Source organism: Ceratotherium simum, chromosome 28 (genome assembly GCF_057802395.1).
Source record: "Ceratotherium simum simum isolate JZ-2026a chromosome 28, ASM5780239v1, whole genome shotgun sequence".
In the NCBI taxonomy this organism is placed as follows: domain Eukaryota; kingdom Metazoa; phylum Chordata; class Mammalia; order Perissodactyla; family Rhinocerotidae; genus Ceratotherium; species Ceratotherium simum.
Window position 1 is genome coordinate 3119967 of NC_141927.1, and position 17117 is coordinate 3137083.

The window sequence follows — 17117 nt, forward strand, 5'->3', positions numbered from 1 at the left end:
GGGCTGCACCACTCCTGGAGGTGAAAGCTTCAGCAAAGCACTTAAAGATTTGGAGACTCGTTCCTAACTTATGAAGAAGAGAAATAGCAGCTGTTTACTAAGACCCAGAATTGCCAAGATGGTAAAATTAGAAGGTATGTGAGAGTAATCTGTAAATATTAAAGGATACAAGAATATTGTTTGTAAATTTCAAAAATTCATTCATTTAAAAAATTTTAGGGTGCGTATTAAGCTATATATTTCCTCTCTGTTGACATTTTCTTACCCACTCGTGTGTAAGTTAATTACAGATCCAAAACATTTAAATAAGAATGTTTCCTTAAATAATGCAATTAACCAGTGAAAGGCAATTACAAAAGTCTTTTGAAAACAGTTAGTTGAAAGTGTCTTGACATAGTTTTTCACTTACGTAATTTTCTCAAAACATTTTATAAGCATTCATTATTTCCAAAACACCTTTCAGGTATGAATGTTTGATTCAGGTGATCAAACACATTGTGGGACCTTGGAATTTCTTAAACTTAATTACTTAGTGTTTAAACCTCAGAATTTAATGTGGAATTAATAATATTTTGATTATATAGCTATCAGTGCCATCAATTCTGTATTACAAATATCTTTTCCCGTCTGGCAGCGTGTTTCATCTCTAGGATAATCTTGCAAACAAGACTTGTACCCGGGGAGTGACTGCATTTTGGGAGATAGAGTCAAAGAGGGAAAACAGGCAGAAAAGATAATTACTCCTGTCAGAGTGACGATACTAAGAGCTAAATACCAATCATCGCCAATATTCCTTTCTCCTATTTTTAGAAAATTTGTGCTTCCATGTAAAAATTAATGTCCATATAATTGGCAAGTGCTCCTAAATAGATCTACAGATTTGAGCTTTCTCAAAGTTACTCAGAGAAATGGGAGGGGCAGTAAATGTCCCAAAGAGATGCTGAACACCATGGAGAAACATGGAGCTACCACAGCCCTGCGGTATCTAATCGGGGCTGAGGACAGCACACTGAACAACTCTTCTTGATGGGGGAAGGATGAGGAAGCCTACAACCACTAATTTCAATCCAGTAACACGGTTTTAGAGCATATGGGCCTTCTTCTACTGCTATTTGGACAATAAAGAGAAAGTTGAATTTCTGGAAACTGTTCAGTAACCCCTTCCTCGATGATAAATCTGGAAACATAGGCGTGAATTTGCGTCTGAATATCTTTTGCACAAGCGTGAGAATATAGGAACAGGTGTTCACAGATCAAGACTTACTCTAGTTGGAAATGGTTGGAGGGAAACAGGCAGCAGTTACTAAGGTTGGGACAGGAATGAGAAATAAAATAGGAGCTCAGCATGATAAGTTTTCTATGATGCAGCTGTGGGAGAGACAATGCTGAGCTTTGTAACCCCCAGACTTCGGGCAGCATTAACGATGAGGCATAGAGATGCACATGGGAGAGAGGGAAGCATGAGGCCAGTGTTCCTCCTCTTTGCTGACAAACCACAGTAGGAGGCAAGATTTGTCAGATAAGCTAAAGCAACAAGAGAAGTGGAGGAACAACCCAGCTGCGCAGGAACTCTCCCTTAGTTATAATAATCTCAGAAAGTTACTAAAAGCATTTTCAAACAATTTTCCTTCTCAAGTATCCATATTCCTCTGAGACTCTAAGACTAGCGCAAGATCTAGGAAGTGGGGATTAACAGACATCCAAGTAACAAAACAAAAAACGATGAACATTCTGGTAGAGAATCCAAAGTAGAAGAACAGAGATCACAGCAGATTTTTATCTGCAAGCTAAGCAAAATGGTTTTACAAGAACCTTTTAAAACTTGTTTGAGAGTGAAAATCTGAAAAGTGGAATTCTAATAAAGAAATATTACAATTACAAATGAATTTTGTAATGTCAATTGCTACTAATTTATTTTCCATACAATATAATTAATAGGCTTTCTATCTACCGAGACTTTTAAACGGTTATTTTCCTGAAAGTGAAAATTTTCTTATGATGTCAGCTACTCTAATTTTACTTTAGCCCAAAGTCTTACAATTCTTCAACTGTAATTTCACCAACAAAGAAAGATTTGAGGCAATTAATCTTCCTTTTCGGCACCTGGATTAGCTCTGTGTCTGGGATAATTATCATCTTTTCCAGGCCTTCATTTGCTCATCTGTCAAGCAAAGGAATCGATCTTGACGATCACTAACATACTTTCATGCTCAGACATTCAAAATTGTTAATTTCCTATGTCATGGTATTTGGTGCCATAAAGATTTTTAATCACTAGATTGGTGAAAGATTAAACTGTTTTGTATATTTTCAGCATTTTAGTTAATTGATTACTTAATTGTAATGGTTTTCCACACCAAATGGCTACAGTTTTTACTTCACTTGCATGGAACTAAAAATGTTGAAAATGACAGTGATTATATTGCAAACTTCTTTTTTTGAAAGCACAATTCTTCTCCTCCTTTATTTTTTATCCTCCTTTGTCTTCTTCATATTCATCTTAAAAAAAAAAATTTTCCACTTTCCGTATTGATTTATATTCATCGGGGAGCACTATAGAACACTACTGAAAACTGAACTACAGACCAAATCCTGGCTCCACCAGCTCATACACCTGGTAGCTTGGACAAATATTCAAATTACTTGTGCTTAGTTTTCTCATTAGGAAATTAGTGGTGATAAGAAAGAGCTTACTACACAGAGTTGTTTTACATGTATATATATGTGCTATATATATTATGCTATATACATATATACACACATACATAACAGTACATGTGTATATATACATATGTGTGTATATATGTATGATTATATACATATTACACACATGTACTATACATTTTATAAAGTATAGAATCTAATATATTTACAGACAGTTACATAGATATAACAGAAAAGTATTGATGTGTGGTAGTCATTCAAAGACTATTACTACTAATTACATCAAACATTCATGCTAAATCTTTCATATATATGTCTATCAATTTTTGTCAATGTGCACACAATATCACAATCAATAGTTTTAAGCCCAGAAGCTCTTAAATCACATGATATTCTCTTTTCGGGTACAGTTATTTTATTATGAAAATATTAATATTCCTAAACAGATAAATTTCAAACTTGCTTCTGTTAATGGATCTGAATTTACTGCCTGGTCAACAGTGTGCAGAATTAAGTAGAAAAACACAGTAAGGAAGCTAGGAAAAAAAAATCTATATTTAAAATTTAACGTATCAGTTAAGTAACAGAAGTATCCTAAGAAAATAAGAAATGAAATGAAATGATTAAGTCAGATGCTACTTACTAGTGTAGGTGAGCTGGAAACCTTGGTCGGTGTCAGATCCATTGGTGTTGAATTCCAGCCACAGGTGATTCGAAGTGCTGTTTAGGATGATCCCCATTAGTTCGTTTTTCGTGAAGGCCCCCAGTGGGCGTGATGAACTATCTTTTCCATCGTACACCTAAAGAGAATTCACGGCATGAGTCCCCCTATCACTTCGTTGTGTTTTTATGATAGCAATTTTAACAAGAAATTCAAATCTTTGAAGACGTGATTTTTTACAGTGCTTTAAAAAATTACACAGTTTATAGAAAGCTGAATGGATGATGGTGCTAAACCATCTTTTTCCTTTAAGTGCTATCTTTACCATTAATGGTAAAGATAAAAAAGATTCCATTTGTGTTCAGATCATTTTACATTCATCACTTTGAGAACTCTGAGTGTATTGAAAATTAAATAAACATTTCTTTGCATTTCCAGGTTCCGTTATCTACCTTTTTTCTCTTTCTCATAATCTACTTATAAAAGTTGAAAGGATGTATAATATTTCAGTCACAAACGTCTTCTCTGAACTACCCTATAAGTAATAGGATGACCCATTCTCCTCTATCCGAACGTCTTAGCAGACAAGACAATGTGCTGAAATCTTGTCACATTTTGTAGTCTTTGAGCCTGAGGTGACTTGAGTCCTTTATTAGTTGTAATAAAAGAATCCCATCATGTAATTATATCAGAGAGATGTGTCTTCTTGCTCTAAAATACTTTGCATTTGACTTTGTCTTCCTAGGTGGTTGTAAAGTCTGAGTGGATACAGTAAGTATTTGGAAGGCAAAGTTGACAGAGCTTGGTTTTGAGCAGACGTTAGGATCAGGGGCAAGGGAGAGGGAGGGTTTAGTGATAACTTCCCGAGTTTCACTGAGGTAGACCACACCGGGAGCAGGTGGGTGGCAACCACATTCCCTGAGTGGGGACTGTGTCAAACTGCTTTAGGGCATGGGCACTGTGGGATATCCCACAGAATAGTTTTCTGCTCGTGCCAGAATCAACAATATTCACATTCTGGTAGAATTCAGTCTTGAGGCCCCCTTGCACCCGCAGTAGACTGTTGAGAATAGAATGCTTAGTGGGAATGGTTAATCCGTTTGCCTCTTTGAACCATTGCAATGGTTCATAGCAAGGAAGCATTGGTATGGATAAGCAATTTTTGGAAGAGACAATAAAAAGTTTATATTAAAAACATCCATATCTTAATTAAATAAAGGTTATCAAAGTCCTCAGTGGCCTCCTCCAATATCTGCTTATTTCCCCCACTTCTCTTCCTTCTCTCACAGATTAATTCTTACTTTTCTTCTCTCATCTCTCTTCTAATAAATATATAATCCGTATATGCTTCTCGACAGACTTATACACAAATACACATACACCGAAAAGGAGAAAACACATTAAGAAAAAGTAATTTTATGGATCATTATTTTATTTCATTTCAGTTACATAAGCATATGCTTGAGCAGTAGAATCAAATACCATATAACTCCTCACCAGAAGCTAGAAACCGGCTACTGTTGAAAAATCACTGTTTGGCTTAACATGTGAATTCATTAGACATAATGAGGCTTCTGTAACCCAAATTAGAAAGAATTTTAAGTCCAGAGGAATCAAAAGAAAATATGCAGGCCTCCCCAGAAAGGTCTCGGGTCACTTCAAATACCATGTAATTCTCTGTAATTCATAGAAGTCTATGAAGATGAGGGGCATGAAAATAAGAAAGCAGACCGTTAAGTTCACTCCTAAAGTTCCTAAAGTTCATCAACACTCAACTCCACTGGTCCTGGCTTCCTTATAAGGAGTTGACTGAGGACATCACAGAGATGGAGCAGATCCTAGGACAGCCTCTAGTTCACAGCAACCTCATGGCTACAACCACTAAAGATGAACCATGGAAATACTGAATGATAAGCTTCTCCAGAACAGTACTTCTGTCTTATTTATCTTCATCACCAGCAATTAGCACTGTGCCTGAGAGTAAACATCTCCAAGTGAAGAAGTAACGGGCCAATGTGGCGCATTATTTTGTCAGCTCTCTCAAGTTGAAAATCTGGATTCAAGTTTTGTATTTATCACAAATGACAACCCAGATAGTGTTGGAAGTCAGAAGACTTGATTTTCAATTCCAGCTCAATTAGTCACAAGCTATTTTTGTTCAGCATAACAACACCTAGTTACATTTCCTCGTCTATAAGCAGCTAGAATCAACATGACTGAATCTTCCTTTCGGTTATTAGAAAAAGGTTCCTGGAGTCATATGTTAATACAAGGCTGTAACTATTTGCACTACAAACCCTCCTCAGAGCTTGGCATTTAATCAATGCCATATGCTCCAAGTGGAATAGCCAAGTGAGCAGATGATCACAGATTAGAAAACATCACACAGAATCCTGGAGTGACAATGCTGAAAACACTGGGGGAACCTCTCCCCAATTTACAGGAGCCGTCCTGAAGCCCTCTGTTTCCAAAATTAACTTGGATTTCCATTTTATATTCCTTGCATGACATTTTCATTAGAGCTATATTTCTCTTACGTGACTTTCCCATGTGAAGCAAGGAAACATCATGTCTGTGTACGCAGGAGTGAGTGTATATAAAACTTCGGTCTTTATTATTGGATTATACTATGTATGAAGGAGTGATGTGAGTAGCATTTGTGCTCAAAAATTAAGATAATTCCACTTGAAATATTTTTAACACTGAGATATTTATTAGCATATTGAAGAAAATATATGCCTGCAAAAGAGTTAGGCATTTCAGATGATTGACAGCTCTTCTGCAATTAAACTTAGTAAGCGAGATCTGTTTTTGGCTTTTTGTTACAATCAACACATTTAAGCTGCACACAAACAAAAATGAACATAATTTGCTTCCTTCCATTCCAGTACTATTTGCCAGTGTATATTTTATGCAGTATCTCTCATCACTCACCTGTACCAAAAGTTTGCCTTAAAAACACTGACTTCTAAATTTGAGGTTATCAAAGAATTCAGAGAATGGTTACTTATGATGTAACTTTAAATTTTTTTAGATCAGTGAGAAGGTACTAGTTTCCTGCCTGAAAATCACTTCTTAATTACAGTGCTTCAGACTGGCAGCACGAGCTTTCGAAAGACTATTGCAATGAAAGAACAACTAGAATAAAACCACGCTTCTGAATTATGACATTGAAACATAGTCAAGCGTGGATGTAGGAGGAAGGAAGCCCTTGAGTCTGTGAGCATCTCTTGACTTGTGCACATAACATCTAATGAGGTCAAGCGGACCCCTCCAGGGACCCTTTAACCATCATATAAATGGATGACAAACAGGGAGGTTACTAACGTTCCCTTTTGAGCTGGCTCTTTGCATATTCTCTTGATGTTCACACCTAAAGTGAGTGGAATCTACTGAGTTTGAGATGTACCATCGTGCGCGTCCACGTAGACATGATACAATTGAAAACCTCAGAACACTAGAAAGGGAATCAGAAGAGAGATGTGTCCCTCTCTTGCTACAAATCAGCTGTGAGACCTGGACAAACGGCTTATTTCTCATTGGAACAAGAAGGTAGATGGACTGGATGATGCCCTGCATTAATCTGTGTTGCTCAAAGCCTTTCTCTTTCAATGCCTTAAGGCTTTGTCTCCTGCCCACTCCCTGGCCCCTAGACCCTGGAAGGTCCTCAGTTTCCTAAAATAGTTACAGGAGAGGTGAGGACTATATTGGAAGCCTTAGGAATTATGTGGCATTTCCAGTTGGAGCTGGGATTTTATAGCTCAAGGTGAGATCTGGGTGCCCCTGGAATCTGTTTCTCCTGCCTTTTTTTCCTGGAGTCCATCTAGAATGTTGGCAGCGTGCTGGCTCCTGAATCCCACCCAGAGCATTTCCCTGAGGCTCTAAAAAATGTTAGATCCAGGATTACAGACTTAGATATTTCAAAGTCCAGATATACTCCACTAAGTGACACTACATTCCACTTTCTCAAACCAATTGGATAAATTGGAAAAATCTGTGTATCTATAAAGATACATTAATACATGTATATATCTATGTATATAAATGGATAGGTATTATATTTATTTCTTGAGAAGGAAAGATGGAGTCATAATAAAGAAGATTCTTTTTACCTTTAGAATGTCTCCTTCAGACAGATGGAAGCTCCGTGCCCTGAGATGGATCCCTTTGCCAGCTTCTGTTTCTATTTTATAGATACATTCATGGTTATTATCATAATTTGACGGGAAATTTGGAGACAGTAATGTTCCTTCATTTCCTTTGACACTTGCTCCACATTCAGCTAAAATAAATAGGACATTAAAAAAAGAAAGAGGATTCAAAAATGGAATTACTGATTTTAAAAGATAAAACTCTCAAATCATGACAGCCCTCTCTTCTTTCAATGTATGTCTGTAACTAACATATCATTTTTACAGATTATTGACAGTTTTTACTGTTTTACCAACTGGACAGGAAAGATCCTCCCATTCATCCCAGTTTCAAGATTTCTTATTTTTTTTTAATAGAATGCCTCTTACTCCATGGAAGCAGGATGCGATCCCACAGAAAGAACTAGAATAGAATCGATATGTCCCGAGCACTCTGGCTGTATCTCTGGGCAGTGGCATCCCTCGCATGCCTCTTTTCTGCCTCATGAAACATCCCTGCCAATTCCAAGGTGCTGACTCTACTGTTGTGCCAGTGCAATTTTCCTATGCGTGTATTTTGTGGCATCAACCTGGGTGCGTTTAAATGGGAAGCTAATGTTGGACCAAATCACTGAGTGACGGGCTACTACATTACAGCCCTGGGCTCGTCCACTTTATGTCTTGAGATGGAGAGTATTCGGTGGAAGTAAATGTTACCTTCCTTTCCCCTTCTCCTGACAAAAGGAGAGGGTAATTCACTTCCAGATCAAAATTTGCATAAAACAATCTTTAATCAAGGTAAAAAAGTGAAAACAAACACAGCTCTCCACTTTCTGTCAACTCAGAGAAAGTCACTTTGCTTCTCAGCGTCTGCTTCCTCACCTATGAACGTGAACGGCTCAGGTGAAGAACGCCTTCAGCTCTAACGTTCTCTAACTCCACAATGATCATAAAATAATAAAGGTGTTTTGTGTGTGTGTGCGTGTGTATGTGTGACAAGAGAGCTCCATAGGATTCTGCATCAATTGGCCACACTGTGTGCAAAGCACAGTGATTTTTAAAAATTCAACAAAATAAGTCTGAGTTTGAAGAATAATGATCCAGTTGGAAATGGAAAATCAGTTAAATGCATATATATAATAAGAGGTGAGAGGGAGAGATAGAAGGAATTCATAGTGTTTAATTTTAGAGTGGGTTGCTTAAGGTATTATATAACTTTGGCAAATACCTTCTGTGTGCCCATTCTCATAATTTTGATTCTCTCTAACATCTCTGTCTTTCTCCGACAATTGATGAAATCAGCTACAACCACCAGCCATGATTCCCTAGCCTGCTTGCAGAAGGAAATGGCTAGAGATTTCTGATCGGCTCATATTGATGTGTACACTTGGATCTCAATAATGTCCCTATGTAGAAGGGTTGGGGAGAAAAACATATGAGAACTTGGGTTCACCTATCCCTTACCCTCTTTTAAATAAAGACATAAAGGCTGACTCTCTGGGGAATGGGGAGAAAGTGTTGAGAGAGAAGCACAGGGAATTGGTGACTCAACAAAATGACAATGGGAGTTTATGACTTTTTTTAAAACTATAGATATATTTATATAAACTATAGATATAGTTATATTATTATATTTATATATGTTTAAAATTATAATAATCTTTTAAAATTATTTAAAAAAGAGAGAAAATTTATGGAGAAAAAGGCAAGTGATGCCTCTCTTATGCTGGATGCTGATGCATCTCTTATCCCTCCTCAGGCCTTGGTGGTCCTTGAATAGTGTAGCGGTCCTCCCATGTTAGCAACCTCATAATCCTCAGGCAATCTGAGATTGAAGAAATACAGCTTTATATCTTAAATTCAATGAGCATTTTAGGTAAATATTTTCCTTGAGAAATGGTTATAATTCATGGGACTGGTTGCCTATTCTTTGACTCTTTTTCTTTTCTGAAGAAACAGGATGTTTTTAACATAAAAGCCAAAATAAACCGAAAGAACATGAAAATGCCAAAGGAGAGTGTTCCCCTTTGGCTGCTCTGTGGATGGAAGAGTGAGGAGTTCAAACTTGTTAAAGATATTGGACTTCAAGAGAATAAAAAAGTATCAATGAATTCCGATGATAAGAACATGGAACCTAGTCCCAAATAGGAGAAATTTTTATTTAAAATTGAATTTTACAGTGATCTCTAAAGAAAACCGTTCAAAAATTAAGTGTAGGTCCTTTTATCCCTTACTTTACAAGTTTGAAAAAAGGTCTTGCAATTGAAGATGTAAAAAAATACCGATACAGCAGCAAATAGATTATTTTTAGTCTGAGGAAAACTTTGGAAGAAATATTATGCTATGGTATAAGAACCAGGTGTGTGTACTTTGGTTTACCATACATTTGAATATCTCACGTCCACACGCATTGTGTACATTAGGTGTCCGCTGTGAAGCACAGGCAGGCTGGGGTCAAGCCTCCTTAGAGGTGGGCAGGAGATGAAGGGGATAATGAGGGTCCTGGCCCTCCCTCTGGTCACCATCTGGTCATTAGCGGAGGCTGTGGTCTTCTTTCTTGACTGAATGCCGTCAAGAAGATGGAGGGAAAGGGGTAATTAATTGAACACAGTGCTGAGTCCACATATTTTGAACCCAAAGTGTGGGATGAGAGCACTGTCACTAGGAAATTGCCTACAAGTAGTCCCAGTGTGTCTTGGGGAGTGCCTTCCATGAGGAAAGCAGCGCCAGGAGAACCGTCTCGTCATCCTCCATGAGCCCCACACGAGGTCTCCATGAAGGAAGTGCTTCCCCTCCCCGAGGGCAGGGAAACTGTGTCATCTCTGTCTGCCGTCTGCATTTGGGGCCAGCAGCCTCCGTTCTCTTCTTCTCCACATGGTTGGAATTCCTCTCTTTGCTCTTCACACCACTATGCTTCCATTCTTTCCTTCTCCTTGATAGACTTGCCACATAGAGAATCTTCCAGCCTCAGTAAGGAGTATCGTTTCTTAAAGGTAGATTTAATCTATCATGATAAGGCTGGTGCGGAAGCTTTGCTAACGGTATTATGTGTTACATACTTTTATCGGTTCTTTGCATGCATTAACTCGTTTACTCCTCAGGGTAACCTTATCCGATAGGTTAATAAACCCCATTTTACAGACGAGGAAACTGAAGCTTAGAATAGGTTAAAACTCAAGTGCTTTTCCCAAGGTCACACGACTAGTATAGATTATTTATTGATTTAATATAAACTCTCAGTGTTTAGGAACAGAATTGTTCCCCTTTTTATATCCTAGTTGATGAATATGCTTTATAACTCATAACATTATTCATAGTTAATAATGTAACTAACATACCGAGAGTTTTTAGTATGAGAGAGTATCCTTTTAAGGACTTTTATTCAAAATAGGTCACCAATTAACTGGAGATAATATTTGTTTTTACATTAGCATTTAGGACATTAACCATATAATTTATTTCTCATAATAAAACAAAAAAGTAAGACTAGAGAGAAGACTTTAGCATTTGGATGCATAGGAAGAAAAAAATATATCAAACCTAAATCTTTATATATCTTTTTATTAGGATTGGCATCTCGGATTATTTTTTTAAAGCAGATGTACAGTAAGTGGTGCTAAGTGCAAGTCTGCCCTCTATAGAAATAATGAGCGTGGGAAATTAGCAGGCCAGCTGTATGTGGTAACCCTCTGTCGACAGGCCCTGTTGTTGCTTTAACCTGTGGAGAAAAGGGGAGAAGCAATTGGGCACCTCACTCCTACATCCCACTTTATCCTCATCCCTCCAAAATGATCTCTACGGGTAACAGAGCAACTATTTCTCACAACCCGAGATGCAAGTCAAGTTTCTAAGTAAATATGCAATAATAACTCATTTATTCAATACACATCTATAAGTGAACTAAACATACATGGCCAACGCATTTAAATGTGGAAGGACAGGATTTCATTATTCTAGAGTAGTACAGTGCAGCGTTTAAAAGAGTCTTTCATATGAATTTTTCTCCGAGAGTGCGAAATTGCTTGTAGAGTATGCAAACTTGGTATATTAATTAAAAAAAAATCTACTTTAGTACAGTGTTTTATTTAATGTTTCTACTTTCTATGCATTATTACTATTTTATTTATATTTGCATTGCTTTATATTCTTCAAAGACTTTCATGCAGATTATCAGGGAGTTACATTTTTTTCTCTTAGAATCATGGCTTTCACGTCTTGGCTCGATTTTAAGCAGGGATCTGTGTTTGAGTTGACACTATTCCAATGAACGTGTGCAGTTGCTGTCGCTGTTGTTTCCTGAGTTTATGTCAAGATCAACAAGAAAATATGACATTTTAAAGGTTGAACATGATTACTCATTTTATCTTGAGGGCTGTGGTCCATTATTCAACTTGGTAAGTGGCAGGGTTGGCAACATCAAAGATATGGTGAGAAACACGGGCTGGGACCTGGTGCGAGGACACGGGGACAGGTCTCAGGCACAAGACAAAGAGAGTGTTCATGTGGCTCAGTCGATGTGACTGAAGAGGGGACCATCTGAGAGACCTGTAGGAGATCTGGCTGCAAACACAGGCGGAGCCGGTCGCAGGGAATGGGGGGCTTCACTGAACCCTGGTGGGAAGTCCCTAAAAGAGGCTGGAGCACAGAAGTGTCCTGACAAAGGGCTGTTTGGAAGAGATAAAATGCCCTAAAAGAAAAAAATGAATCTTAAAGACTCTAAAGGAAAACAAAAAGCGTGTAGGTGGTGTGAAGATGGATTCGTAAAGCAAATTCTATAATTCCTAGTTTAGAGGAACGTCTAGAAGACCAAAACAAGTAATTCTAGGGCCAAATAAAATGTAGCAACACTTTGCTCAATTGGTTCATCCTTCTTTTGGTCTATTTGTCACTTACATAGGATATATTTTTATAAGTATTACAGCATTAAATAAACATAACAATTCCATGAGGTCAGTATCAATATTAAACTCATTTTACAGATGAGAAAACTGAGGCACAGTAAGGTAATTAACCTGCTCATGCTTGGGTAGGCGGGGGTGGCAGAGCTCTAACGTGAACCCCAGGCAGCCTGGTACGGGAACCTGTGATAACCACACCCTGTTTGTTAACATACAATACTGATAATTAATTGTATTTACAGATATTAAAAAACCCATGAGTAATGCATATAAACTTATGACCCCGAAAGAGTAGGAAGGTGAAGCTGTTTTGGGAAACAAGCCTTCTGAATGTTTAAGTCAGTATTTCACACAATGTTCTGTGGTGCATCATGAAAGCCTGCGTTGGCCTGTATTTTTGAGGCACATCTTCTGACTTAAATTTGCTTCTGATTAAATCTACTAGTGTCCAAAGATGGATGCAACACGATTTTCAAATGAAAGAATTGAAATGTGTCAAAGACACGGAGAGGTATGCTAAACCCTGGGAGTGTCTCCCACAGGAAATAATTGAGGAAAACAAGACACTGACAGTAAAAAGCAAGTGCTCAGAAGATTACAAAATTCAAGTCATCAAATTTTAAAAACACTTTGAACTTGATTTAAGACATCCATTGTAAATCTCCATTGCTAGAGCAATTAAATGTATCAATTATAAGATCTTTTGATAATCCATTTAAAATTACTTTAAGATGTATGAATATAATTTTCCTTAATATGAATCATTTGCTCTTCTTATAAAGAACCTCCCAAAATTGCAATTAAAATTGAATTGTCATTTAGAGTTTTGTAATGGAACTAAACTAATTAAAATTAAATTAACATGGTAGAAAGGAGCCAATTGATTTTTTTCAGTTAATTCTTCTGTACGAAAATGTCTACCTGTGAAGCTAACTGTCATAGTCAGCTCAGGCTGGTAGAACAAACTACCACAGATGGGGCTTAATCGACAGACGTTTATTTCTCGCAGTCCTGAAGTCTGACAGTCCAAGACCCATAGCACTAACATGTGATCTCTAAGAGTTAATAAATGTTCAATATTAATACACATTTCATTGAGGATATTAATGTATTATTTATTTGATTATAACACAGTAGTTGAAAATACATAACCTCTCAATCTGCCTATTTAGTATACTAAGCCGGATACAAATCTGTAATGAAGAAACTTGTCCACCTAAATAATATTGAGGGTTTGCAATCCCTCACGTCCCACAGGGACATTTCTTAACCGAATGGCTAGAAGTCAAGGAGATGGTTGTGGTTATTAAATGTTTGTGGAAATTGTTCTGGAGCCTTTGAGAACATTGTGAAATTAAAAACATTAATTTATATTAATTAACATAGTCATATGCTTTGGAAAAATTATTTTAAAAACACAGAAATAGAAAACTGTTTGACACTGAAAGGAAGACAGAAAATCTACTTTATTTCTACTTTAAACCAAGTTTGTTTTGGTTGCTAAAACAAATCAGTAAATCTCTCTTTCTCTCTCTCTCTCTCTCTCTCTCTCTCTCTCTCTATATATATATATATATATGAAGTCTATATTAATTAAAATGTGCAATTCCATTTTTACCAACAAAGACTATCTAAGGATTGCATAAAATGTTCCTATTTTTAATTAAAATTAGAATTAAGAAATTAGAATTGAATAGTTAAAAATTAGAGTTAAAAAATAAATGGCAACAATAGACTGGCCTAGGAAAATAATGTTTAAATAGAATTTGTCAAAAGATTTAAAGCTAAATTTAGTTTATCACAATACAGGCAGAATATTTTGTTTTACTATGCCTCTCTGAAATAGTTATAATCCATTAAACACTTGAGACTAATAATGTTGATTTTTTTTCTTACTTTATTCCACCCAAGGACATTATACTTTGTCCAATAAATAGAATTAATAGAGATATTCAACAAGAGGATAACAAGCTCTCATTGATTTTTTAAAAATTCTCTATATTAAAGATATTGTTTAGTAATTATTCTGACATAGATATATAGGCTTATAATACTCTGAGAAAATTGTATGTTCAGAACTGTGTGTGCATTCAGACATGCCATATTAGATTAGAGAATTCTAGTAGACACTCATCTGCATCGTATCTGCTAACTCTGCCCCTGCTTTTTCCACCAAGATATGACAAAATATCTCAAATATCACAAATATGACAAAATTTGCACTTTTCAGTATTATTCAAAAGCTGTTCAGACTGGTATCTAAATATCCTAAGTCAACCAGAACTGTCCTGGCCACAGCAATGGGTCAGGAACAGGCATGTGACTCTGGGCCAATCAGAGGGAGTCCAGGCCTTGCACAAAAGCCACTTTGGGAAAGCTGTTTCCACTGGGCAGCCTGATGTTGGGATTACTACAGTGTATGTGATGATACAAGAGCCTGGTCTGAGGCAGCCCAGTGACGAGAGCAGGGAGCTGCTACTCACGGGTGTCTGGAGCCTGAGGATAAAGCCAACAAACACCCAGGTTGGCCAGAGAGATGATGAGGTATCAGTTCCTTGATAACAAGAGTGAATCCTTGATCAAACCTCACCTGAAGCTATGCTAATTTATGGACTGTTCAATCATATCACCAGTAAACTTTCATTTTTACTTAAACCAGTTTGGGTACCTTATTCTTTAACTTGCAAATATAAAATATTGAATGATACACATATAACGAAAGCAAAAGGTGGCACAAGAAGGGGCTTGCACATTTCTACTGGGGTTATGCATCACAAAGAGTACATAATAATATTATTTCCGGTATCCTAAATAAGTAATTAGGTAGAAATAGCCCTAAAACAAACAAATGCAAATAAAAAATTATTTATTTTTCATTTATGAGGGCATTGATAAAGAGGAAAGTTCTCAGCTCAGGTGTTCACTAGAAATTCTATTTAAGATCAGGTGTTTACTAAGGAAAGATAAAATATCATGCTTCTCCTTCAGTCAACATTCTTCCCGTGTCACCTGTGATCTTTTGAATGGATTTGCAATTTTTGGCCATTGATGGATCATTCTTATTTCTGTGATTTTAAAGGAAGGAAGATAGACACAGACCATTAACACATCAATTTTTTTTTTTTTGGTGAAGAAGATTAGCCCTGAGCTAGCATCTGTTGCCAAACCGCCTGTTTTTCCTGAGGAAGATTGGCCCTGAGCTAACACCTGTGCCATCTTCCTCTATTTTATGTAGGACACCTGCCACAGCACAGCTTGATAAGCCGTGCATAGGCCCATGCCGGGGACCCAAACCTGGGAAGCCCAGGCCTCCAAAGCAGAGTGCGAGAACTTAACCACTGTGCCACCAGGCCGGCCCCTGAATCAAACTTTTGGGATCAAGAGGGAAGCTTCTGAGGGAAGTAATCTTTGTTTATTTGACAACCATCTACCATCTACTGAATAAGGCACAGAGCTGGATTTTGGGGATACGATGGCCCCACTGTAAAGGAAAGGCCAGCCTAACGGGGGGGGCAGAAGAGTGAAGACAAGTCTAAAGGAGTTGAGTGGCTATGGGGGAGGGGGCGGGGGTGTCTCTCTTCAGGCAGCACGTAAGGGGGTATAGAAAGGTAACACATGAGATGAAAACGAGGAAGATTCAGCCTGACAGAAAAGAAGGGTGCGTATGGCTAGCGGGGGAGCAGCATGGAGAAAGGCTCGAAGGTAAGAGAACCACGGTGATTTAGGACCTGCACGGGCCTTCTGCGCTCAAGCATAAGTACATGCGTGAGCTGGGCAAGACGTTGGAGAGTCGGCCGATGAACAACGGGCCTCGTGAGCCTTGAGAGGGTGGAGGGAGGGTTTATCTTGAACGTCACGGAGCTAATGAACAGGTTCTCTTGAGGAGGACAGATTGATGGGGTTTGAATTTGAATAGATCGCTCTGGGAGCTGCGGCACCCTGGGGACAGGTCTGTCCTGGAGCCTGGAGAATCTTCAGGACAGGAAGGTGAGAGCCGTCTCCAGACTGGGCAGAAAGGGTGCACAGGGGAGCCTGATGGGAGAGCTTCGTGGGAGGCAGAATCTTCAGAAGTAGTCACTGATTAGACATGGAAAATGAGAGAAAGGGAGGAAGAAGAACAACTCCCAGATGCCACCTGGGTCACCTGGGGGATTTTAGTGCAGCCAGATGGGCTGGAAGGAAAATCAGGAAACAGCAGTGAAGTGCAAAAGGCTAAATGCAGAAAGGACACACCCACGGCCGGCCTGCGTGCTCTCAGGTGCAGCGAAATGGGGAACACCGTTTCAGGCCTGTATTTGAATCTTGCTGTGTGTGTGACTGAGGGCAAAGCCTCAGATTCTTTGTGTCTTAGTGTTCCCATTTGTAAAATGGGACTGACAATAACAGTGCTTATTCCTGGAGATGTCTCAGGGATTAAATAAGTTAATACATGTGAAGAGCTCAGAGCAGTGCCTGGTGTAGACTGTGGTTCAATAAAGTTAACTACTATTTCAACCCCTGTTACTTCTCTTTTGACATTTGAGCCAACAGTGTAAAAACCCAAATAACAAGAATAACAGTGTAAAGATAACAAATCTAGATAAAACAGAATAACAACAAATGGAACATTATAATCAATAGACTACTTAATGTTACATCTGTGGAATGAAGCTTTGATTTCATTGGGTTGGGACTTTATTCCAGATCTTGAACCATCTCATTCAGTAATTTTCAACCTGAGGACTATGGATTCTGGGCTCTCTGGAAACTCTAAGATCATCTACA

General features: G+C 37.9%; 1 protein-coding gene across 1 annotated transcript in view; it reads right to left on the minus strand.

Moving 5' to 3' along the window:
* CSMD1 (CUB and Sushi multiple domains 1) overlaps window positions 1–17117 on the minus strand; it is a gene marked incomplete at its 5' end in the record, with an annotated part of 1589548 nt that overhangs the window by 327867 nt on the left and 1244564 nt on the right. Inside the window, 2 exons of the mRNA XM_087418289.1 lie at window positions 3308–3464; window positions 7438–7607. Of these exons, the coding sequence (XP_087274415.1) occupies window positions 3308–3464; window positions 7438–7607 (327 nt within the window). The remainder of the gene's footprint in view (window positions 1–3307; window positions 3465–7437; window positions 7608–17117) is intronic.